Source organism: Antedon bifida, chromosome 10, assembly GCF_963402885.1.
Source record: "Antedon bifida chromosome 10, ecAntBifi1.1, whole genome shotgun sequence".
Taxonomy (NCBI): domain Eukaryota; kingdom Metazoa; phylum Echinodermata; class Crinoidea; order Comatulida; family Antedonidae; genus Antedon; species Antedon bifida.
In genome coordinates this window covers 13,802,058-13,828,413 of record NC_136235.1, presented here as the reverse complement: position 1 = coordinate 13,828,413, position 26,356 = coordinate 13,802,058, and the positions used below count along the sequence as shown (strand labels likewise).

At 32.6% G+C, this 26,356-nt stretch overlaps 1 protein-coding gene across 1 annotated transcript; it reads right to left on the bottom strand.

The window, feature by feature from the left end:
* Positions 1-1,511: 1,511 nt before the first annotated feature.
* LOC144854884 (tyrosine-protein phosphatase non-receptor type 9-like) lies at positions 1,512-26,291 on the bottom strand. Its single transcript, XM_078712890.1, has 10 exons — positions 26,180-26,291; positions 21,482-21,625; positions 20,976-21,065; positions 14,234-14,358; positions 9,239-9,455; positions 6,873-7,588; positions 6,225-6,388; positions 5,484-5,713; positions 3,693-3,900; positions 1,512-3,251 (listed from the first exon to the last, which is right to left on the bottom strand). The coding sequence occupies exons 1-10, from the start codon at positions 26,228-26,230 to the stop codon at positions 3,022-3,024; spliced, it is 2,175 nt and encodes a 724-aa protein (XP_078569016.1). The 5' UTR covers positions 26,231-26,291; the 3' UTR covers positions 1,512-3,021.
* Positions 26,292-26,356: the final 65 nt, after the last annotated feature.

Sequence of the window (26,356 nt, the reverse complement as noted above, 5' to 3'; positions counted from 1 at the left end):
AATGTTCTTTACTTGTTTATTTAGGTGTTGGCAAGAACTGCTTTACGTTTTGTTAATGCTATATTATAAATCAAATACAAATAACTTTAAAATATACTTAAATTACTATTACTTAAGTTAACCTGTACGTGTCCTTTGATAGTTAACACATTATTGTGTTAACACATTATTGTGGGACAAGCTTTGGATTCAAACTCATGATCTCAGTCCACAGATTATTTCATTGTGCACAATTTTAATGTTAAGAAGGCCATCAGAAAACATAATTTTATTTACTTATAATCACTCTTATATACTGTACTGACTAATGCATAGCCCATACTGTTATATTTTCATGTTTAATATTGCCTTGTATGTATTGTTATTGTACTGAGGATCCCTAATGATCAGCTTTGGCTGGATGGACCACCCTCATTAAATATTATTGAAATAAATAATACCTTACCTACAGTATAATCCCATCAGACAAATACAATGTACATTCTTTTAACAGGTCCTATCTTCATTACAACTATATCCACAAGTTTAAAAAAATGTGTTTGTGTAATCAATAGAAAATTGTAGAGTTAACCCACACCCAGACCCCCCCCCCCCCCCCCACCCCCTCTTTTGGGACACCCCTTTAAGGGGACACTGTGAAACGAAAGTGAGGAAATCAAAATAACACTACAAACTTTGTGTGCCAAAGGTGTCCCCTTAATAGGGGTTCTACTCTATGTCAACATGTATAAACATAATCATTCTGTGTATAATCATTATGAATTTGGCGATGGGCTTATATTACCTAGAGTAGGCTTATACACAAGCCAGTATGGCAAGTTTATTTTATACAAAATATACTTGCAGTGTTATAGCTAAATATGTTTAAATAAAAAATAATAAACTTAAAAGAACTATTTACATTTTATATTCCAACATATAATACAAAATAAATATGAATATGCTAACTTAAGTTAAATACAGTATAACAGTTGATTCTCAAATATATATATTTATTTTGTAGAATTTCAGAAATTATAAGAAACCAGGGCCTGCAGGAACATACAACGGAATAATATACAAACTATTAATACACTACGTTTAATACACTAATGTCAATTATTAACAAATATTTAGTCCAATGCTGATTCGGGTATCGTTCCCAGTACAAATAAATATAATTTCATAATTTAAAACCTGCATACAATAACACACCTTTCAGACTAGCATTTTGTATGATGTGCACCTCGTGGTGTGTGTGTGTGTGTTTTGCTAGGCAATGTGAAAGGGGTATAACAATCAATGCTGTATTAATAGCATATGCATTTATAATGTATTGTCCCAATACATCTGTTAGTTGTAAAATAAATATCAAATCAATTTAGATGAAATAGCCCAATTACGTTACTGACTTACCACCTTTCTGTTTGTGGGGTTGCAAAATATAGTAGAACCCTCCTTCTGGAAACCCTATTATGGGGACACAGTCTGAATGAGGGAAACTGAATAAGGACAAATATATTTTTTAACTATACAGCTAACCCCTATTCAGTGGACACTCCTATTTGTTGGGTCTCAGAGGTGCCCCCCAATAGGGGTTTACCGTATATTTCACAGACAGGGTAGACTTATTTTTTAATCACCATTAGTTTTGAAATTGAACTATCAAACTAGTTGACAAAAAAGATGTGATATGCCCATATATGGTAGTGATATTCCCTAATACAGTAGTGATATGACATCATATCCATATATGGGCACATCACATTTTTTTGTCACATAAAGTTTGATAGTGTAGACAGAGCTTTAGAAAAGTATATATATTTACTGTGAACAAAATTGATAATCTAATATTCTAAAGGCATGGTAGAATCATACTAGTTAAAGTCTACCATGCACCTACATACAACATAGCACCAAACATTTTTGCATCAGACAACATTTTATGAAATACATATAAAATAAAAATGAAAAGAGATATCTGCATCATTGGCCTCTTTCAACTCCCAACAGGCTTAAAATATAAATGTTAAACTGTTTATCATTTAATATTTCGTGTATGTTCAATTCCCAGTGCTTCTGAAAACTGTGTCCCATTTAAATATATATACGTTGGCAATACATTCCAAATACTCTTATTTCTTTCATAAATCATTTTATCTGTGTCATTCTAACTAAAGCCAACACTAATAAAGACAGTCTGCTAAGTCTAAAATACACATTTTTAGGAGATGTATGCATGCCATGAATGTTTCTAAATCAATTGCCAAAATTATGGAAGAAATGTTTACCTACAGTTAACATTTTAAATAAATCTGCTATTTATTTTAAATATAAAATAATAACATTGATATTTACATAACAGAACTATGTACAATTGTAATCAGTTAGTCATCGAATAAGCACCGTAGCAAGTATAATAAAGATATTTTCTTGGTTGTGCAAATTTATTATGATTTAATCTTAATTTAATTTATAACATACCAAATACAATTTTACTATTATCTATATTTTACCAGGGTATATTACACAGTCGGCAATCGATTATTAGACACGGCAGGTGAATATGACCATAAAAATGAAATAGATTTTTAGTGCTAAGGTGCTTACTCGATCACCTACAGTATGTCTTGATAAATCTTTTTTATCAACTTGATGTTGGTAGTGACCGAAGTACTTTTCCAAAGCCATGTAATATTGTCTACTTGCCTATTACCTAATGCATTGTTAAAATGCTGTTAAAACGTCATCCCTCATTACGGAGCTTTCAAATCAAAAGCTACCTATTGCAAAAATGGTCTGAACCACACAACTCTCAAGAATTCCATCTGTCGAATATGAAAACTACATCTTTTAAATATGTCATAGACTTTCAATTGATCATGTTTTATGAATTGTTATAGCTTTTATATGCAGCCCTACAAATCTATAGTAGTCAATTTACAGGTTTGTACTGGCTTATTCCTCTCGTACTCCAATAAACCACATCAGGCCTACACCAGTTTCAGTTTATCATAAAGCCCCCTATTACGCCACCTTCAGTTAGTCACTATCGCTTTCTTGGCTCTCCTCGTAGTCTGTCCAGTCGACCGCTGGAAGCTTACCGGCACGCTGTAAGCTTTCCAGAACCGCAAAATGACAAAATTCATACTGGTCGGGTGTCTGTATACTGAAAGCACGTTGTGTTCGCATTTTACGTACTGTGTCGTATATATTTAACTTCTGTGTAATTTCTAAACGGACTAACGTGATATCGATTGTGCAGAAGGTTCCTAAACATTTTCAATAAGAAAAAAATAATTTTTGTTAACAAAGCAGAATAAATTATACAGACGATGTGAAGGGAAAGGAAAATAGAATAGTCCATAGCCGTAGCTGGCCATATCAATGTCTATTGCATGCATAACACCACCTAGGTGCATCTGATCAATAGAACCCTTCTTTTTGAACAACTCTGTTCAGGGGACACATTGTGTGAAGTAAACAAGAGGTAATATATGTTTGAACACTAAAGCCTACCCATTCAGGAATACTTTGTTGGGTATCCATGTGTCCATTTAATAGGGATTCTACTGTAGTAGAAATCAGATTTCTGATATTTAGATTTTTTCTTTTGTTAAAATGTAACACCATACTGAACAAAGCCCTTTACAAATACTTTCAAAATGTTAATTTAAATATATGATATTTGTTCATATAAAAAGGTTACATGCCTGTTCTGCCTATACCAGCGCTACAATGCACCAAGATGGGAGGTCCATTAGGATGTCCTATCCAATCAGATCCCATTGACTCAACAGCTTCTCTCTGGTACTGACGAACCTCATTTCTGAACTCCAGCATCGCTATAGCCGAGCGCGGTACCCCAAAGTCTGGCCAACTTGTAAATTGATAGTGCGCAATTTTTCGGCATTCTCCTAACTTTTAAAAAAATATTTAAAACCAACATTAACAATCAGAAAAAATAGTTCACTTAAAATTTGAAAAGAATAGAAAAATGAAATGGATTATAAATAATGTAATGTATGTGGGGAATCAAAAACCTGTGTATGGCAGCATAACTGGGCTGATTGTGGACGACACATACAACTTTTTTTTTCCTCTGTGGATCCCTTTGTGTCGTGGATAGTACAATTGCGATCAAAAAACACCAATTAGTCTGTCCACAATGACAAAGGCTGAGATGGACCAGTACACCAGGGTAACCCCTACACTCTTCTAAAATATGCTCTCAGAATTTAAAGTGCACACAAGCCAGATGTGTATAGTGGATCTGAAGTTTTAAGTCATTATTCAAAGACTTGTTCTACTGCCAAAACTATGGTCAAGTCTTGCACCTGTACCGATATTATGGTTTGTGCCGCCTCTACCTTGCCCACTTGACTTGATTACTTTGATAGGAGTAAATGCTATGGTTAAATAAGTGATGTATAAACTCAACTGAAACCATAATTCTTGGCAATTAATGACACATTCACACATTATAAATGAATGCACAATTTTCAGAACAATTAGTTAGAACTCACTATTTCATCTTAATACAATTACTTTAAATAATTAATAGGAATATAAATAATTAAGATGGATTCGAATTTGGTTAAATAAATTATGCTTAAAATTGCACTTTAGAGGATTTGTCTTTCAAACAAAGAACAATTATCATAAAAAAGATCATACCAAGGTTTTTTTTAGCTTACACAAGAAATTCCATTGCTTAAAATTGCAAGTAAAACTCAATTTACAATCATATTTTATTCCGTATTTTGTATGTCAAAGAATGTGTGGAGACAGTAAAGAGATCATGTTAAAATTAATCTACTGCAGTTACTGCAAAAAGGAGTGTACTGTACATGATTAAGCTTTATGAAATGCTTTAATATTAGAAGATTGCAGTTTTAAATCAGTTAAATTAAAAAGCAAACTGCATTAACTGCAGTATAGAATAATGATTTTGTTTTAATTAGTTAAATTAAAGAGCAAATTGTAGTAGAATAATGATTTTTTTTAAAGACAAAAATATTTGGTGACAAAATATAAACATTTTGGAAAATTACTTGTGCCAGTTTTCCTTAATTCATTCATACACATTTATTCAGTTATAACAATAATAACTTGGGGCCCGCCCTAGAACCAATAGCTTTTCTCATGAGGGCCCCTACAATACATGAAAAGGAATATAACACAATAAACAATAAAATAAGTAAAAAAAAGAGAAATATTGAGCATAACAAAAGTTATGTTGTTTAAATGGCTAATATAGGTAGCGTTTTACATATTTTTTGAAAGTACTAAAACCAGAATATTTAATAGTTCTCACACAAATATTAAACAAGGAAAATATAAGACATATTGCCATGTTATAAATCATTTTTTTTTAAATATTGTATGTGTTTTATATTTAAAAATCAAAATTACTAAAAGCTAAATAAAACACAGTTAGAAGAGCCTTGTTTTCACAACACTCTTTGATTTATATATATATTTTTCAAAAATCTAAAACTTACTATATTATTTTGTACAAAAAGTGTTGACACAATGTAATCTCTTTTCTTCTCAACTTCTAAATTCACCACTGTCATATTTCCATATTCTTCGGCCGTTTCTGGATCTGGTGGCCAGTACTGCGCGCATTTTGTACGCCCTCGTTCCACTGTCCTTGTTGTCATTACGATGACTAGAATATTTTCTTGCCATATCATTCGCCAGTAATCATTTATGGTATTTGGCAGTGGTCCTAAAGATAAAATAAGAAAACCCTTTTATTATTTTTTAATATACTTTTTTGAAATTTTATATTTTCATACATATTTTAAACATAAGCAAGATGACTACAAAAACCATAACTATTTAATACATCATATGATACATTAACAAAGAGATAATTGTAAAGCTCAGTCTACACTATCAAACTTTATGTGACAAAAAATGTGATGTGCCCATATATGGACACGATGATGTCATATCACTACCATATTTGGGAACATCACTTTTTTTTCAAACTAGTTTATAGTGTAGAGCTTCAGGAACCAAACAAACAATAAATATATAAAATTCATTGGAATAAATCGATCATATATATCCCGGGTCAAAGTTCACGATCAATGTAGTATGTTAAGCTGTCTCTGCACTATCAAACTTTATATAACAATGACATCATAATTACTACCATATTTGGGCAATTTCTTTGTCAAACTAATTTTATAGTGTAGACAGAGCTTTACAGTTGATAGTAATAGTAACAATACCTTGTGCTGCTATGAAGGCATTTTTATGCATAAAACCATCAACATAATTTGAGTTGATATAATCTGTTGCTAGATCATCCTCTAGCGATGGCTGTAATCGCACCCTACTGTGATCAAAGCATAGCACATCCGCATAGCGGTTCTTGGGAATGTTTCTCTTACTCCTACAGATACAAAAGTTTAATAATATATTATTATGAGGTATAAAATACAACAATAAGCATACAGGTAAAATACAACAGAATAATAATATCCTATTAACTAAAGGAAAATGATGAATGTCTTAGAATTACGTAGAAAATTATAAAGTCTTTTTTAATGAATGCACTGTAAATAAGTTTTTTTCTAATTTCCTTTCTTTGTTAATTTACATCCTTTTGGTTCAACAATTAAAGACTTTATACTTATAGTTTTACCATTATGTTTACTACAGAACTTCGATGTAACTATACTAAACACTCAGCACATTGAGAATACTTATTCTCATATGGGAAGGAATAGTCAGTACCTTATTAGGTACCTATAATAATACAATTACATACAGCAAGAACTATGGTGGCCTTAGCCTTTAGAATACTCTGTTTAACTCAACTAAAACATGCATTTTTAACAGTACAAGCAACTTGATCATGGCCACTCCGTTCTTACTTTGAATATGAAAATGAACCTGAAGGGGGTTCACTCCTTATATCTGCATATTCCTTATATATTCCTTGCTGTTTCATGTCCTGCATTTGCTGAACCAACTCAGCTGGAGCAATTCCCTTATCTTCAAGCCTATGGATACTTTCCCCATCTGGAATTGTGCTGGACACCCTCACAGGTACAGGCGGAGGTGGAGAGTTGGTATTCGGGTCGGGTCTTGGTGGTTTTGGTGGCGGTAATGACGGCATATCCCCATCTTCATCTTCGCTGTTCGTTTCCAACGATTGCACTAATGTGAATATTTTCCCGTCTATGACTGGATGTACGGCCATGTTGTCACCGTTACTGCCAATACCGTTGGTGGAAGGCGAGCTGATGCTGGCCTCAATAGAAGGACTTTGTTGCCACGTGTTCCCTTGTATTGGCACGACAGAGTTCAGCATGTCAGTTCTTTGGTCTTTGTTTGAGCCAATCGGATTTGTCCTTATTTGATTATTATCTTGTGAAAATAACTCCACAGCCTTCTCATTGGCTGATAGTGCGGTTGGACCGTCGTTCAGTACTTCGGAAAAATCTGTGGTTATCCGCTTTTCGTATGAAGCATTTAAACAGGACTTTAACCACTCCATATGGTTGAACGTGGTCGTACCGCCTAGCTCAGTTGGAAGAGATTCTTTTGGAAGAAACCGGACTAATTTTTCTAAATTTACAAGCATTACCTGTAAGATATAAATAAGAAAAGTTGTTAATAAACACAGTATAGTTGTGTTCACACGCACTAGCATTAAGCATGCATAAAACAGACTTAAGTTAAGCTAATCCAAATCACATCAGAGTTACATCCGACGAAAGTGCTTGTTTATCGGCTAACTCTCTTAAACCTCTGCGTCATTAAGCTGATGTACCTCTGATAGGTTTCATCCGATGTAACGTTGTACCACACATGTTTAAATGTAGAACTAAGTTAAACCGCTTGGCCGACTGTACTATTTAACTCCGATACAAAAAAGAACATGTAAACGTAGCATGGTTAACAGGCAATTGGTTTCTCACTTTAAAATACAAGATGATATTTTTTAACCCCACCTCTCTGCCATTGCCACCTCCTAGCACAAAATGAGGTCAAGTTGTTTAGGGGTGCATGTCTATACGGTGGTGGTTTGCTTCCTTGTAGATTCCTTATACAAAATGATGGTCAAAAGCGCAAGAACACTAAACTGTACATGTGAATAAACTGCTATACCGAATTCATTAACTTCATTCGCATGATCAAATGGCAAATTTGTTTTACCTGTCTTTAACACGGCGGTGCATACGGCAATGTAGGTCTATCAAAACAGGTTCAAACGCATTCTTTATTACACATTCATTTATATATATTCATGATTTACATAATTTATACTTCCTGTAATCTATAATTCAAAATAATAATCAAATCCTTCATCGGCTTACTAATGTACATTAATGGCTTATAGTAGGTAGCATCATGCCTACCAACACATTTTTTAAATCTTCTTTTTAATGATATAAAGGAAACAACCTATTTGCAAGGATTATAGTCATATACCTAAGGCAAATCTCTAAACATCAATAATTTTACCACCAATCAGATGCGAGGATGAAAATGGTTACTGACTGAGTACATTTAGACTTAATTTGTCTTCTTCATTTTAATGTTGGGAAACAACCTATTAGACTGAAGGATATGCTCATGCATTTTGTGCATCTTAAAGTATCTACAATTTCACCACCAATCACACTCAATTCTAAAACTCTAAATACAAATTTATAGTTAAAAGTGAACTACTATATTAAAGATAACTCTTTATTTGAGAATTAGACTTTATATTGTCCAATAAATCTATGAATAGACCATTTTGTAGTTTTTTAATATCATTCACCTTTATGCAATAAAAATGAATGTATAAATGATTTCACTTACACTATAACATAGACACAACAACTACATTGATTTTGTAGTCAATGGGTTTAAGGTTGACTAATTTTTTGGTTTTAATTATGGTTTAACAAATATTTTAAAAAATCCTTGTTTAATCCTTCTATTATGTGACATTAAAATTTCTAATTCAATTAAAAAAATAATTATTTTTTAAAGGGAACAATATCTGTTTTTGAATTTGACAGACATAATAGGAAACTGGCTCAGCTACAGTGTTAGTTCACTTAGGTTGGTCTGGTCTGGTCTCCCCAATTTCAGTTTTTTTGTTATGTATATACTGAAATAGACCGAATAAATAATGAAATGAAACACCATATTGTCCTTGAAACACACATTGACTAAAAATTAAACCAGTAACCACTAAATCTAAAAACCAAATAAATGTTTCCAATGCAAAATAAAAACCTACCCTTTCTCTGATCTTTTCTTTTAATAGCGGTTTCAGAATGCCGTACATTGCTTTGAACCATAGTGGCGGCGCTACAACATACACACGTTTCAACCTTGCTGGATAGCCATCCCGAAGCATGCTCAGTAGCTTGCGGCTCAAGTTTATATCAAAATTAGAAAGATTGGAATCAGTCATGTTGTATACAAAGACAAGTCCATTTCGTTGAGTATTTATACTGAAAAGAAAATAAATGAAGCATCAAGTGAGTAATCTTTGTGGAATATAATGAAAGAAACTTGACAATGAGATAATAACCTAATTAATTCCCTTAGTTTTTTTCAAGTACCATTTGGATGCTCAACGGCCATTAGCCTTGTTAACAGAAAACCAATCAATATTCTCAGAATTCTTCAAATGTTGGGATGTACGATACCAGCTTATATGAATAATTCTGTTATATGAAATTAGGTCAAGTGGTTCGGCTTTTTATTCAACATGGATAAATTTAATATAAAATGTGTATTCCATATTATTACATTAAGCAGAGCAGGCGTATGTCTCAAAGTGGTGGATTTATACTTTGAAGGGCTTATACATGAAGATATGTGATGTGCCCATATGGACATGATGATGTCATATCACTACCATATTTGGGCACATCACTAAAATATTTGAACACATCACACTTTTTTTTGGTCAAATAGTTAGATAATGTAGACAAGCTTTAAGCTCTGAATACTATCAAACAAGTGTAGTGTAGACAGAGCTTTAGAGTGGGTTTATAAACCAGCATTTGATTTATACAGTATCTGAGAGTGGGCTATCATTAAAATCGTATGAGAATAATAATTTCTCATTTTAATTTTTGAAAAGTGGATTGAAAACTATTAATGTACTTAAATACCTATCATCAACGTGTACTCATTTTTAATTATAAAATATTTAAAAATAATTTTGTAATTTCAATGAAATGGAAATAGTGATGTAAAATATTTTGTTTTTCATTCATGAATTATAGTCTAATATAATTCATAAATGAAAAACAAAATATAATATAACTTGTATTATAAATGAAAAAATATATATCAACGCTGTTTCCCAACCAAATAGGAAAGAATTAAATCTTCAAAGAGGAAATGGGTTTAAGGAAAAGTCAATTGACAACAGACCACTAGCAAGATTCAGTCACTGTAAACCGCTTTATTCCCAGTAGTACAACATATTTTAATGTTACCATACACAGCCTAGCCTGTTTTTATTAGTTATACATTATTTTATGCACAATTCTGAGAAAAGCTGCCTTCGTTTCCTCATTAACTTAAGCTGAAATGGATCTGTTCAAAAGCATGATTGGCTAAAGGATTCACATTGAGAGCCTTTCTTGCTATTTATACATTTCACAATTTAACATTTCTGTTTTCATTCTCCTTTTTACTTTTGGTTGTTTAATAAAAACCTAGCGTCTTTATTTTTATCTTATTAGTGTTTAATTTTAAATTCTGTTTTTTTTTTTAAGTTTCTACAATTTGTTTAAGTCTAAAGCTCTGTCTACACTATCAAACTTGATGTCATATTACTACCATATTTGGGCATATCACTACCATATTTGGGCATATCACTACCATATTTGGGCATATCACTACCATATTTGGGGAAATCATACTTCTTTTGTCAAACTAGTTTGATAATGTACACAGAGATTTAGTCTAAGAAACAAAAAAAGCATATTAACACTGAAAAAACACTGGGCATCAAATTATTAGGTAAATTGTAAATTTCAAGCTCGAAATTTGTGAAAACTTGTATTAAAAAAAACAAAAATGTAATTAAAATATTAAGCCGTCATACACTACACGATTCAATATCTTTTATGTTGATTAGATGGTTTTTTTTATAGGTTTGCGAGGGTTAGCAATTATTTTAACCCCAAAAATTATGTTTTATTTAATTTTTTGTACACAACATGATTCAATCACTTTTATGTTGGTTTGATAGAGTTTTTTTTTAGGTTTTCATGGGTTGAAATAACATATTTAGAAATGTTATCAAATATGGCTAAAAACTATACCAGGCTAAATAGAAATGTTTTGAACTTTTCGCCATTTCATGGAAAGAGAGTTTTATTATAACATGAGCATACTTAGATAGGGTTTTATTGTTTTTATATGTTGGTTTGATAGAGTTTTTTTTTAGGTTTTCATGGGTTGAAATAACATATTTAGAAATGTTATCAAATATGGCTAAAAACTATACCAGGCTAAATAGAAATGTTTTGAACTTTTCACCATTTCATGGAAAGAGAATTTTATTATAACATGAGCATACTTAGATAGGGTTTTATTGTTTTTATATATTTTGACAAATTGCCAAGGATAACCATAAGCGAATTCATTCACTATCCTTCTTAAAGTTGGCAATCCACTTCAAAAGACTAACAATAACATTACACACGATGCTCTACAAAATCAAAGTCTTATTACAAGTCTTTGGGAGTGGAGTTGTAATTTGTCATTAGAAAACATCCTGACATGACAGGACTTGAACCCTTGGATTGGTAGGCAAGCATCATAACCACCAAGCCATAACTCAACTGAGTTTAATTTAGGCTATTTTTGGGTGGAAGCACAGTTTTCATATTGCAGGATTTAGCCTGTTCACCTGCTCTCTACCTGCTTCATTTATAAATACCTACTTTTAATGCTCTTCAAGTGATAACATTATTTTGGGAAAAAAAAACTAAGCACAACCAACCATAGCATAAAACTAACTTCAAATAATGAGAGGAAAGCCATGATTCAATGTTCAATCTTTATTTGATCATCATCATTCAACGTTTCGATCTTGATTTGATCATCATCATTCAACGTTTGATCTTGATCATCATCATTCAACATTTCGATCTTTATTTGATCATCATCATTCAACGTTTCGATCTTTATTTGATCATCATCATTCAACATTTCTATCAATATTTGATCATCATCATTCAACGTTTCGATTTTATTTGATCATCATCATTCAATGTTTCGATCAATATTTGATCATCATCATTCAACGTTTCGATATTGATTTGATCATCATCATTCAACGTTTCGATATTGATTTGATCATCATCATTCAACATTTTGATCTTTATTTGATCATCATCATTCAACGTTTTGATCTTTATTTGATCATCATCATTCAACGTTTCGATCTTTATTTGATCATCATCATTTCAATCTTTATTTGATCATCATTCAACGTTTCGATCTTGATTTGATCATCATCATTCAATGTTTCGATCTTTATTTGATCATCATCACCTGATGATGATCAAATAAAGATCGAAACGTTGAATCATGGCTTGCCTCTTGTAAGCAGGAGTTAAGTTTTATGCTATGTTATTTAAACATAATCAATGCATCTATTGGTTTTTGGAAACAACCAACCATGCTACTGTCATGTCATAAACTACTCAACCAAAAAAAAAACCGAATTAACTAAAAGTGAAAACATTAATTTGTTTAGGATACAGCGGCAATATGATTGATGATTGGGTAGCTGTAGCATATTGTTTAATGTAAGTCTAGTGTGAACAATGGGTTGTTGGCCAACCAGGATATCCTTAATATTCTTACAGTTTTAATTGTGGTTGTATCCAAAATTTATGAAGTATTTTGACATAATAAAGTGCAAGTATAAATAAATAAAAGTCGTAAGTCTAAAGCTCTGCCTACACTATCAAACTAGTTTGGCAAAAAAAGTGTGATGTGCCCAAATATGGTAGTGATATGCTCAAATATGGTAGTGGTATGACATCATCATGTCTGTATATGGGCACATCACATTTTTTGTTTACATAAAGTTTGATAGAGTAGACAGAGAAGGGAGTAATATTATATAAATAATCTTGACACTCTAACAACCATCATTTAACCCAAGACTATCTGGTCCTAACAATAGATTGATTCGGCGATGCGTTGTTGACGTGACCTTTAAACTTGGGTGTCAGATTTTAAACATGCATTGTGTCTGCATTGAAAATTCAACATCTCCTGAACATTGTAGGAAAAATAATTTTACTGCAAAATTTTCATGAATGTCACTGTAAACTGTTTTCAAATAAAACATGTTCTGATCTTCCAAAAGCAAGCGGAAAAAGCTAGATAGTGTATAAACATAGACATAGGTGCGCATGGAACCATCGCCACATACAATGTCAATAGACATGCCGTTTTGCATGCATGAAGGTCAAAACAATTTTTCAATTTTGAAACATTCATAGTCATGTGGGTTAAGAACCTTTTCCAGTGTGGTACTCAAGTTAGGTCATGTGAAACCCATCGCTGAATCCGTCAGGAGGGATAGCCAATATCAATATAATTGCTTTCCTAATAGTTTTGATTTCTTCTACTTCTAGTTTCGTTGTACTTTATTTCCTTTTTGAGGTGGGTGTGGATTTTCCCTTTTTAACTAAAATGTATTTTTACCTACAGGTATAATTTCCTCCATGGTAGTGTTGTAGATTATGTACTTGCTTCCCCGAGATTGACACTCTAGATAAGACCTTATCGAATATGCACTCACCATTAAAACTAAAGATTAAAATAAATAAACCCAACCAAATACACACTCACAACCCCCTCCCCGTCTGCAGTTAAGATAAAGGATACCATTGTTAGAAATAATGACTACTGTATGTAACTGTTAAAAACGCCTGGAATCACAGTCTTTAATGCCATTTCATGATGCATGCGATAGAGTTGAAGTATTTGAAATAAAGCTTTCCTTCTATACTTTTGAACTACTACAATACAATAGCATGTGTTTTTTTTTCTACCAAGGGATGGGATTTTTTTCTCCATCCTGGGACAAGATACTTGTCTATACAGGAAGTAGATAAAATGAAACTTAGGTGGGTATTTATATTGACAATATTGTTTGAATATGGTGGAATGCTGATTCTGTAAATTCTATAACTCTCCTGGTCTACTGTATCTGTACTCAGTTTACTACTTTATAATGACTTACTCTGCCAAAGCATGATCTAACTGGAAGACAACAGCCTTGAGAACGATGTGTGATGAAGTGGTGTTAGGGTTATGTAGCTTTGCCGTGTATAAAGCTATTGCTGCTCCGCCTGAATCACGATTTGGCTGTAAAGAGAAAACAAAAAATCATAATAAAATAAATATAAATATAAATAAATAAATATGTACAAATTTCGGGGTTAAGCTCTGTCTACAGTACACTATCAAACTACAGTAGTTTGACAACAAAAAATGTCCAAATATGGTAGTGATATGCTTAAATATGGTAGTGATATGACATCATCATATCCATATATGGGTGCATCACATAAACTTTGTAGTGTAGACAGAGCTTTGAGAACAGTTACTAAAATCCCTTTATTTTAACTTGTTAAATTAAAAACAAGGCCAACAGCCATTAAGTTGCGTGCTACAATGCATAGTGATACCGGACCGACAGACAGACCGACAGACAGACAGACCGACATAGTGAACTATAGAGTCGCGTCCACGCGACTAAAAAACCTTATGTACACTGTGTATAATTTATAGCATGTTCAGCAATTGCTTTGTATATACTGCAATAAATACAGTAAATCAATAAAAACTGGAAATCAATAAGCGTGACTATTGGTATTGGAAACAACAAACATCAGGACAATAACATAAAAAAATGCTTTTAATATATGTTGTTGAATGAATGAAACATAAAAAACAAGATTACAAGCTGGCAAAACAATAAATATTGTAGCCTACAGTAGTGATTTTAAGTTGAAACAAAAAAACTGTACCTATTACTATTATCAGTGTTTAATTGTACCATCTGTTAAATGGTTTATATTAAAGAGCACTTCACAGGAAACCATTAATTCTACAAGTTTTTAGTCAAGATTAAACTTAAAATAGGAAATGTTCTTTAAAGTTATATGACAAAATGCTGAAAAAGACAAATATAAATGTACTAATGCTAATTATTTAAGACACATAAACAGGTATAACATTTTTCAAAGCCAGGTAAAATATTACATCAAATTGTATTTCTTTTGTCGTTTGAATTTGAAAGCTTTAAGGCGTACTGTACATTGCTACGATGACAACTAATCCAGGAAGTAGGAATTAATCGGAGACTTCCAAAGTAAAGAGGAAGGGACCACGCAAATGACCACAAAGTGTAAAATAGGTCACGAACCGTGAATAGCAGCAGCAGCAAATAGTGTTGTACGAATTTGAACAATGTGAAAAGGATCTGTGTGAAAAGTGTTCAAATACAGCTACTAAGACTGCCATCCTTTTTAATTTTAAAGCTCTGTCTACACATCAAACTTTATGGATGAAGTGGTGGATTTATACTTTGATGGGCTTATAGTTTATACATGAAGATATGTGATGTGCCCATATGGACAAGATGATGTCATATCACTACTACCATATTTGGGCATATCACTACCATATTTGGACACATTACCACACCTTTTTGTCAAAAGTTTGATAGTGTAGACAGAGCTTTACATTATACAAAGACAAACCGGCCATTAAGTTTTCACACCATAAATAATTAGATTATTTTGTTACAACTATTTTATGATCAAGATCATAAATGAAAAGCCTACTGTATACTGTACATTATTAAAAATCTGCTACAAGAAATTGCAAAGCGAGTGGTGGATCCAGCCTTGAAATTGAAGAGAAGAGAAGGGAAAGGGGTCGCACAAACAATTAGCTGGACAGGTATCCGGGGTTCACCAGTTGTGGGATGCAGATTAAAAGTCCCAGATTATTTGTCATATCAACTTTTAAAATGTGACACGTCACTTTTGAATTGAATTGAAATATTTTATTTTTACAGGGCAACCTATTCAAAGACTTGTCTTCCAGAGGGCAGTTATAATCAGTGGCTTTGATGTACACTTGAGTAACCCCCTACTTGTCTCGAAAGAAGTACTAGGTTCTTTAAAGTGCACAGGAGCTAGCTGTGTACACTGGAACTAGGGTTTATAGTCCTTATCCGTTAAGACTCGTTCTACCACCAGAACCATGGAGTGAGTGAGCCTCGAACCCTTGCCGATGCTATGGCTACGTAATTACGGTTCCACTGCCTTAACCGCTTGGCCACTCACAGACTGGGCAAGAATGTCCTGCTAACTATCCCTACAGTAGTAGAAACCACAGAGATCATAAACCTACAGTAGGGATGGGATACAGTAGAGAAACATTTAATAGGGGAAGGACGTACAGTAGCAGCAGCAGTAGTAGTGCACTTTAGTATGATAGTCAGCCTCATAACAAAGTTAGATGTCAATCAGTACTGTGTCAATACATACAATCATGTGAGGGACCACCTCAATATAGAGGATGAAATAATAATAATCATCTTCAGTACAGTGTGTGTGTGAATGATTAGAAAGAAAGGATTTTTGTTAGAATACCATCTAATTTCTTGGTAACTATTAATTATAAATTTTTATTATTATTTTAATTATAAATAAAACAGGTAAAGTATCATGAGAAAACTATTTAAAGTATGTATTTCCTGGATCCCATAATATTCAAGTTACTTCAACAGAAACATTATCCAATTATACATAGTTCTGCTTATTATGAATTAGCAAAGTTTTTTTTCCTCAATTGAATAATTTCAACATATTAGGTTATTTACTTCCTGAACACAATTAACAAAGGAAAAGACTATTTTTGGATTATTGAACACTAGAACCTGGTAAAGTTTCAACAATGGATTGAGTACAAATTAGGTAAAAACACCCTTTGAATGAAATCACTGAGAAGTTTTAACTGAAACATAACATTTAAATAACTCATTTTGTTTAGTTTCAACCGTGGTAAATAGACCAAGGCAATCTAACAACAGGACACTGAGCTCGCCTTGCCAAGATAGGAATTCATAACAGTCCTTTGCTACGCTCGCGCTAACTGCTCGCCAATTCGCCAATGGAGACTGGAGTCTCCATTTGGCGAAAATAATTATTTCCTCGTTCGCCAAATTGGCGAAAATACATTTCCATGCCTAGGCCTAGCCTGGTCGGCGTGACTTCTTATGGGAGCGAGAATTCGCCACACTTCGGTACTTTCTGACTCGGGTACACTTTTTACCACTACAGCATTTTATGTGACGACGTCACGATCGCCGTGTTCATTTTTTAGTTCTGTTTAAACATGCGCAGAGCGTGCCTCGATGACGTTTTAATGACACACAGTTAATGTGATTGGTTCGTGGCCGGCCGTCGTCGACGTGATGATGAGCGAATAAAAGGGGAAGTCCCTATTCTTCGACGTAGAAAATGAACTTCGAGAAGAAAATGTAAACAGAAACATGTGGACGAATACTTCCGTAAACGAGGCTGTTCTGTTATTTAAAAAGGGGAATTTTAAATTTAACAAAGTAATTACCTCAATAGTATAATGTTAACAATAACATGTTTAATGTTATTTCCCTTTCGATTATTCTAACCGAAAGTTGCGCTTAAATTGCAACCCTGGCCAAAGCGCGTTTCGGCCGCCTACATAGAATGGGTTACGGCCACTGCATAGCAAATTCAAAGCTTCTTAATAAATTTCTGCGGTACATTTCTTCCTAACGTACTTGTTTTATATAATAGATTGATAAATATTCAACAATAATTTAATAAATCGGTAAAATTGACGTTTCGAAGCAAATATTACATGATGAGAGGCGACATTTTTCGACATGCCTCGTGTGCGGCGAAGACTAGTTCAGAAAATGGAACAGTCCACTGCGGGGGTTATCCAATCATTAATTAACGCGCTAATACATGCATACCATGCACATTGCCTGGGCGACGGTAATTTAGTAATAAGCGGAGAACTGAATCCTCCGTGAGGAAAATGGTAAACACTGATATTTATGGTAGGGATTATTTTTTTCAGTGGTTGGTCTTGTTGGCTTCTTCGCACGAGGTCCACGCAAAGTCAAATAAAACGATGTGGTTTATCAAACAGAAATATAAATTAGCTTTAATTCAATACTAAATTAGCCAGATTTTGATAATGAGAAAGACTCAAAAATTTAATTTTTATCGTTAAAATTGACATATGAGGCGAATGTACATAATAATAATAACCGATTTACATATCAAAATAGAGAGTATTGAAAGCCTGATAACATGCAACAAAAATTACTCCACCACCTATTATGGACCTTGTGCGATCGGGTCTGAAAATGGGTAGGTGTTTTCCAAAGTTATTTTTAGCGCGCGGATTTCGGCTCGCCGGCTTTTGTACCTCATTTTTAACTCACGTTTTCTATTAAAATATTTAATAAACATAGATTAAAAATATATAAAAATAATCCCTTAAACAAGATCTTTCCAGGCATATCATTTTTATTCTCATGGGTACATAAGAAATAGTATATTTTTAACTTCAAAGACACGTCACTTTTTGAAATTTCACGAACGTGTTAAAATCGCGGTAACGAAAATCAGCTTCATTGGGATACCTAATAATAATATAAATGTAAAAGAAGTAAAATAACAAACAAATACATGCATTATTTATTTAATAAACATTTTTGTGAATTTTTATAGTTTTTTAAATTTGGCTAAAGGATTTTCAATTTGGCTAATGTTTTTCAAAACCTTTCGCCATTTTGGCGAACGAAAATTTGACCTTAGCGCGAGCGTAGCTTTGATCTTACTGTATGTCTGGCTACGACAAATAGACTGTAGACTGTACTATGTACATAGTATTCTAACGTGGTGCGCAGTATCTATTAAGAGGCATAGAACTGATAGTGTAGCAGCCACAAATAAACCCTTTGATCTCCTTTGGGACACATATTAAGGGGACACTTTCTTGTGATGGGGAAATAGTTATGTGTTTTAACACTTATAATAATAATGACAAATCCTCATTCAGGGGAAGTACCCAATGTCCCTTTAATAATAGGCGTTCTACTGTAATCATAATTAAATTGGACAGAAGATGGCATCAGACCAGGATGAAAAATAGCATGTGATATTCTTAGTAATTGTATTGATTTGTTTTAAAATTAAACATGAAATTCTAAGAACAGTAGTCTAAATATGAATTTCCTGAATCGGATTATAAATTGGATTAGAATTATGTTCACGTCACTGGAGTAATTCATTAATGACTATGGTATATTAACCATGTACTGTACTGTACATTAAGCTCTGCCTACACTATCAAACTTTATGTGACAAAAAATGTGTCATATCACTACCATATTTGGACACATCACACTTTTTTGTCACATACACTTTGATAGTGTAGACAGAGCATTAAGCTATGAATTTCATATTTGTTTGAAGCGACGGTCACAATACAAACTTCTCAAAACAAACAAAATTTAAATTTAAATACAACAAATAAACATAGATGAAAATGATGATATACAGTAATTATTAATACATTTTTTAAACTGTTTTTTTTTTTTTTTTTAAAGTTCATGGCTGCCAGGGAAAATTTGGAAATGCGAAAAGACCTCCCACAACATTTCGGAAGTAGCCTATTAAGTAGGCTATTTTATGGGCCGTAAAAAAGATTGTTATATACATTCATAATTGCCACCTTACCCTGGCCATGGGGAAAGAGGTAGCTTGTTCAGTGTGCTGGTTAGATTTAGAGGTACACACTGGTTCAGGTGTACTACCATTGTGAAATATAAATACTCATTAAAATCTATAGAATGATTTTTAAAATGCTTAAAAATGTTAATTCTACTACCGAATTTCACAAAACAAAGCAATCAGAAGGGGTCAAAAGGTTAAACATGCAACTTTAAACTTAATGTGACAGAAATTGTCATCTAAAGTGTGTAGTCTTCAGGGGGGAGTTAAAAAATGTAAATACTTGTTGTACAATGATGGTAGTGGATAAGATACTACACAAGATGATTCTATAAAAACATATCCTTTGGGAAAAATTGGGAGTAATGCCCATAAATGAACTTTCCATGACTTCTTCTTAATCCTATAAACCACTTTCTACAGTTTCAGATGTGGCAAATTGTTCAATCATGCTTAAAATCAAAACTACAACATTTAACTAGTTATTTGCTGGAAGGAGCAGACACACAAGGCCCTGATCTTTGTTTCATTGGTACCAGGCTGCCATTTACCAACACATTTCCACCAAGGATTGATTTAATATAACCATAATCCACTCTTACTACAAATTCAATTGCACATGTCAAATTCTTTAATTTTCATTCACTCACGAAAATAACATAATTAGCAAATTACAAAAACGAGTATCTACTGTTATGACCTTTTCGTGACCCCAACAAAGAAGAAATTCGCTGGCAGTATCGAAATTGCTAATTTACAAGCTTTATGAAATGTATAGGCACAAAATACTTTAGCAATTTATACAGTAGCTAGTATCATTTTCCTTTAAACACGCAAAATATTGTATTTTTAAAACAATTATTAAAAAAAGATGAATAAATAAAACTAAAATAAAAAGTCATTTTTTAGTTAACAGTGTAACAAAGTGTAAAGTTATTCGCCTTAAGCATAAAAAAACGAATGATTTCACTTCCAATTGATTCTTTTTTACTTCAAATTTTCAGGTAAACAATTTTAGTAAATATGGTTGTGATATGTCCAAATATGATAGTGCTATGTCCAAATATGATAGTGATATGTCCAAATATGGTAGTGATATTACATCATCATGTTCACATCATATTTTGTTTTCACATAAGTTTGATAATGTAGACAATACAAGTTTGAGTCACTTACCAATATGGTGAACTTGCCACTATGCAACTCCTTATTTAAGTGTTCTTCTGTGGGGACTATTTGTATAAGACATTCCTTATGTCTCAATGCCTATTATTAAAGACATACAAAAAATATCAATACAAGTACGTTTATTAAATGAGTGTTCTTTTAATATCCATAAAGAATAATACAGTATAATCAGATTTAGACAATATTTGACAACAAGCGGTCTAGCAACAATAGCACATTTGTGTCCGCAACATCTGATAAATAAAATATATTGAGCCAACTGGCAAAAATTTGAACTTTTCGCCATCTAGACAAAAGATAAATTTCATGCTAGCGCGAGTGTAGTTTTTTTAAAACAATTTTTCGGCAGAAACAGATCTACTGAGGTTCTCAGTTAGTTATTATAGGACTGATGCTTGATGAATATCTTTCTTTGGTAAATAGTACACTGTAATTGACTAATTAAGCAATTAAATAACAAACATTCATTCATATAATCTGGTCTCATGACTCACCATATGGTTTTTAAAGAGCTCTAAAGCTCGTTTGACGTCAAATTTTCTAGCCATCAGAAAACGTACAGCTATATTCCATGACACAGGAGCGGCACCAAAATTTTCACGTGCCCGGTTTAAATGATCAAGAAATGTTTTTGTGGCCTAAAAAAAAAGAATGATCAGTAAAATATTTAGAATGATATTGACATGAACTTTAACCAAACATGTTTATTCATAATAAAACAAAGTTTCAATGCTCTATTTAAATACAGTGTATAAAAATGTTGCAGTAATATTAATAATAATAATGATCTTTTTTTAAAGTATGTTTTTTATTCAATTTCCAGGTAAAAGAATTTACAAGCTGTACAAAACAAACAAAAAACACAACACAAAACCATTCTGCCCATAACAGAAATAACAAAATGGATAGAATTTATTTTGCATATATTCATATTTATATTGTATGAGCCCTTATGAGACAAGCTATTGCTTCTAGTGCGGGCTCCAGTTATTGTCAAATAACTGAATAAATGTGTATGAATGAATGAATGGTGAAAAGTGTCATGTTGCAAGACGAGAGGTGTAACTGATGAGATGATAGTAATATTTAATAAACACTTTAAAAAATAATATCAGTAACTATAGTTAACAACATTCAATTATATTATAAAACAGTATCCACTCCCTCCTCATTTTTTCATCTCTTTATAAAATCAAAAGTACTATGGTCAATTTTCACTTGCGGTTCATAAGTCATTGATCTTAAGGTCACCACTGTATGCTCTATTTATGAGCAGGTTATTAGGATGTGGTTTATCCCCTCCCACTGAAATATCAAAGTTAACACAGTAATGAGTGAGTTACAGTATTCAGGACACCATGATTTCTTGGAAATGTTGCAAATTATTAACTCTAAAAATGTACCTGTACAGTAGGTGGGAGTTTTACCACTTTTTACATTTTTCAAATTGTTCACCACACTTATCATAACTTTCTCAATAATATGTTGTGTTTACGAAAATTCTAAGCACCCAGAAGATACAGAGAACCAGAACATTCTTGAATATCGTCAGAAAACTGAACATCACCGGATACAACAATTACAAATTTTGCGCAAGAGTAGAATAAAATCTTTTGTTTATCACAGTCAGTCACTACACAGACCCAAAATGACTGGCGTATACCATGCAAATTTGCAGGCTGGAATTGACACTAATAAATTTGTTGTGTCAGACGGACAGCCAAAAAAATCATCAAACAGCAAAATCGTCAAATTAAAATTTATTCTAATCTAAGCTGGCCTAAAGCTCTGTCTACACTATCAACCTTTAAGTGACAACAAAATGTGATGTGCCCATATATTGACATGATGATGTCATATCACTACCATATTTGGGCATATATTATCACTACCATGTTTGGCATATCAAACCTTTTTTGTCAAACTGATTTGATAATGTAGACATTGTACTTTAAAATGCATTCTGAAAGAATTCTGGGGCAGCATAAAGCGTGCCTAGATTGGAATATTGAAAATAAATGTACAGTAGTACATAAACAAAACAAACACGCACATACAGTATTTATTTTAGTTTCTCCAGTATTCATCATATGTTAGCCAACTAATGTTTATATTATTTTAAGTAAATTACAGTTTGAATGAGTAAACACTGTAATCAAAACCAAATAAAAAGTAATAAATCAGAATTTGGTAACTAACTGTATTCATTCTTTAAATCTAATAACATAACAATAATTTAAAAACAAGACCACGTCACTTCAGGGGAAGATGTGTACTTGTACTGTAGACTAATTAATACAGATCTACAGTATCAGTCAATTATGTTGTTTTCTGTGCTATTAGCGAGTGGTATGATTGATGATTTAGAACTGTGAAAGGAATTGGTTACCTTGCGTAAACCATCAAAAAACATTGCACAAACCTCCTCCAAACCAATACAATATTTTTAAAAATCCAATCAAATGACATCATGATCAATATAAACAATAAAATCGTTGTATTTTAACGATAATATTGCTCTTTCTTACTAATCATTACGTCATTTGATTGGACTTGTAAAAATTGTGAAAATATTATTGTCATCAAAGGTAGCATAGTATAGTTCTATTAAATAACAACTTTTTCAATTTCTTTTGTTTTAATTAATGTATGAAAAATGCATATTTATCTACTGTATTTATCGTCGATCTTTATCAGCTTAGTGTGAATGGGCCTTAACTCCGTAGGTCTGAACAGGCCCTAAGGTATGGCATGCCACTTTTAAATGTTTTTGAACTGTATTAGGATCAAGGTCATGTTCCTTCTAGTTATCCAAAGTACAGTACTACATGTTACAGGATACCTTGAACCATCATAATATGCTCCTCCTCCTATCAAGGGGATTTAACTTAACTAATAAATTATTCAAAAGGATATCAATATATCCTTATCATCACAAAAAATCAAATATTATATTTGACATTTATGCATTGAATGCATCCGGTTGAAAATAGCTTTATCATCTCATGATCACTACGTCAAAGTAGGAGTCTATCTGTCTTACTGTTCAGGTAAAAATGTATTAAATGGATTGAAGTGTCATACAGTACAGTGTCAACAAAATCATTAGTACTGTATGTGATTATGAAACTACTATTATTAGCTCTACCGCATGTTAACCTACTGTATAGTATCAAATATCAAGTTTAATGTTAATAAAAATTAACATCATTCTTTGAACAGTTAATAATATATTAGACCCAACAACGGACTACTGTACAGTACCATGTATGCGTGGTACTAAACTACTGTATATAGAAGCGCTTCTGTACAGAATGTTATTGTTGCAATGCTGTATCATATACATAATTCACATACAGTAATATAGGTACAGCATGACAAACTTTATTGAAAAATGCCTTAAAAGCAATATCAAACGTTATGTGACAAAAAAATGATGTGCCTGCCCATATTTGGACATGTCACTACTAATATTTGGGCATACCTGTATCACTACCATGGGCACATCACACTTTTTTTTGTCAAACTAAGTTAGATAGTGTAAAGCTGTGTTTAGTTTAAACCCTTTAAACAACAAACCGACATTATAGTTTATGTTTAAGCATCAATATTTTCTCATGCAAAACAATTGAAGAAGTCTAATAAAAGTTTAATGAAGAGGTCAGTCATATACTGAAGCCTAGTGTTGATACATGGCGGCCAAAATGACAACCAACTACAATCAGTATTATTTAAAACATCATAAAAATTAACTACAATAATGTACAGTGGCTTGAATGGCATACAGTATCACTGTATCAGTAATGTTCAAGGTTCATTTCAATCGTGTCATTTGAACTGTAGTGTAACTTTACCCATGACCTACAACCTATTAATCAATTAGCCTTCATTTTTTGTCAGATTAGCACATAATACAGTAGAAATGCGCCTATGCAGCTGTCCGAGTCGAAAATCATTCTGTGCACAAAAATAATGAGCGTACATAGAATGACTTTTAGACTCGACTGTAAATATTCGGTGTGGTGTCTATCATCACAGTTTACCGTTCTATTCTTAGTTCTTGTCTTATCATTGGCAGAGACAACGGTCACATTGCATTTTGGCCGCTGATCATATTTAAACTAAACATACAGTAACTGTATTTCTAAAAAAAGAATTCCTCTATTGTAGGCATTGATGAATAAAGACGATGGTGAGTAAAGCCATTCTAAACTCACATACTCAATAAAGATGGTGAGTAAAATTTATCATACAGTAATTTAGGTGGATTACAACGGTGGCTTAATGATTTAAGACACTTCGGGAAACTGGGCGTACAGTCGACTGTGCTGATCATAGAAAACATAACTACTGTGCCAATAAAACATTACATGCAATCATTTTGTGATTTAGTGATTAGGTTCGCTTTTTGGAAATTCTGTCTCTACCAGGTTACGTTTGTTGTTTTTTATTGTTTGTCCATGTATTGAATTGTCTTTTTATTTTGTTTTGAGTAGGAGGCAAAATAAATGAAATAACGTTTGTTTGATTGGCAAAATACAAACTTACAGTACATTAAAGATTATGTAAAAATATATATATTGGAAACTCTATAATTTATTACAGTACAGCAGGCAGTTGTAATTAAATAATTAATTAATTACAACTCCCTGAGTACAGTATACAGTACAGTAGGTCCAAAAGGCTAAAAATATAATTAACAAAATCAAACAAACATTGACACAAAACACATCCTACACTATACTAGAGAGGCTTGGCCTAGCAGGGCTGGCCTACTCCCATACAACATTACATACATGCACAAAAACAAAATAAAAATCGTAGAACAAATCATTAACTGATATTATGATTTAGCCTAGGATTTCCAATCTTCCCAAATTATACAAACAAAGAAAATATAATTCACATATATATCCTAAATGTAGAGTAAATTAAGTAGGCTCTAGTCTAGGCCTTGTCGTAGCGTAGCCTGCTCACACACTCTCTTTCTCTCTGGACACAAAAACCCTCACAAACTCAGAGTAGCTGAAATGCTCAACAAAGTAGTAATAATAAGCCTAGCCTAGACTACCAAAACTAACGTTAAACAATCTTGAATATTTATAGTATGTAAAGTACACACATAAATATATATCTTACATTTCATATTCAACTTAATAAAGCTAGAAAATGATAAATAATCAATTGTATACCTGTTCTTCCACCGCAGTCAAGACGGCCGCCATCTTGTCTTCAGTTAACATAACGCATGCGTGGATTAGGAAACTTTTTGTCGATTCTGCTATGTATATCCCTCTCCTCCTACTTTTGAGGATACGGATTGATGTGATAGCTCCGCTTCTTTCTTCACAATAATCTTTAAAGTAAAG

Excerpts from the sequence above, each read along its gene's own strand:
- LOC144854884 (XM_078712890.1), bottom strand. The coding sequence starts at position 26,230 with ATGTTAACTGAAGACAAGATGGCGGCCGTCTTGACTGCGGTGGAAGAA. Across the intron at positions 14,359-20,975 it reads GTGGCAAGTTCACCATATTG|CCAAATCGTGATTCAGGCGG; the intron begins GTAAGTGACTCA and ends TTCTCTTTACAG. Across the intron at positions 3,901-5,483 it reads TTTTTGTACAAAATAATATA|TTAGGAGAATGCCGAAAAAT; the intron begins GTAAGTTTTAGA and ends TTTTTTTAAAAG.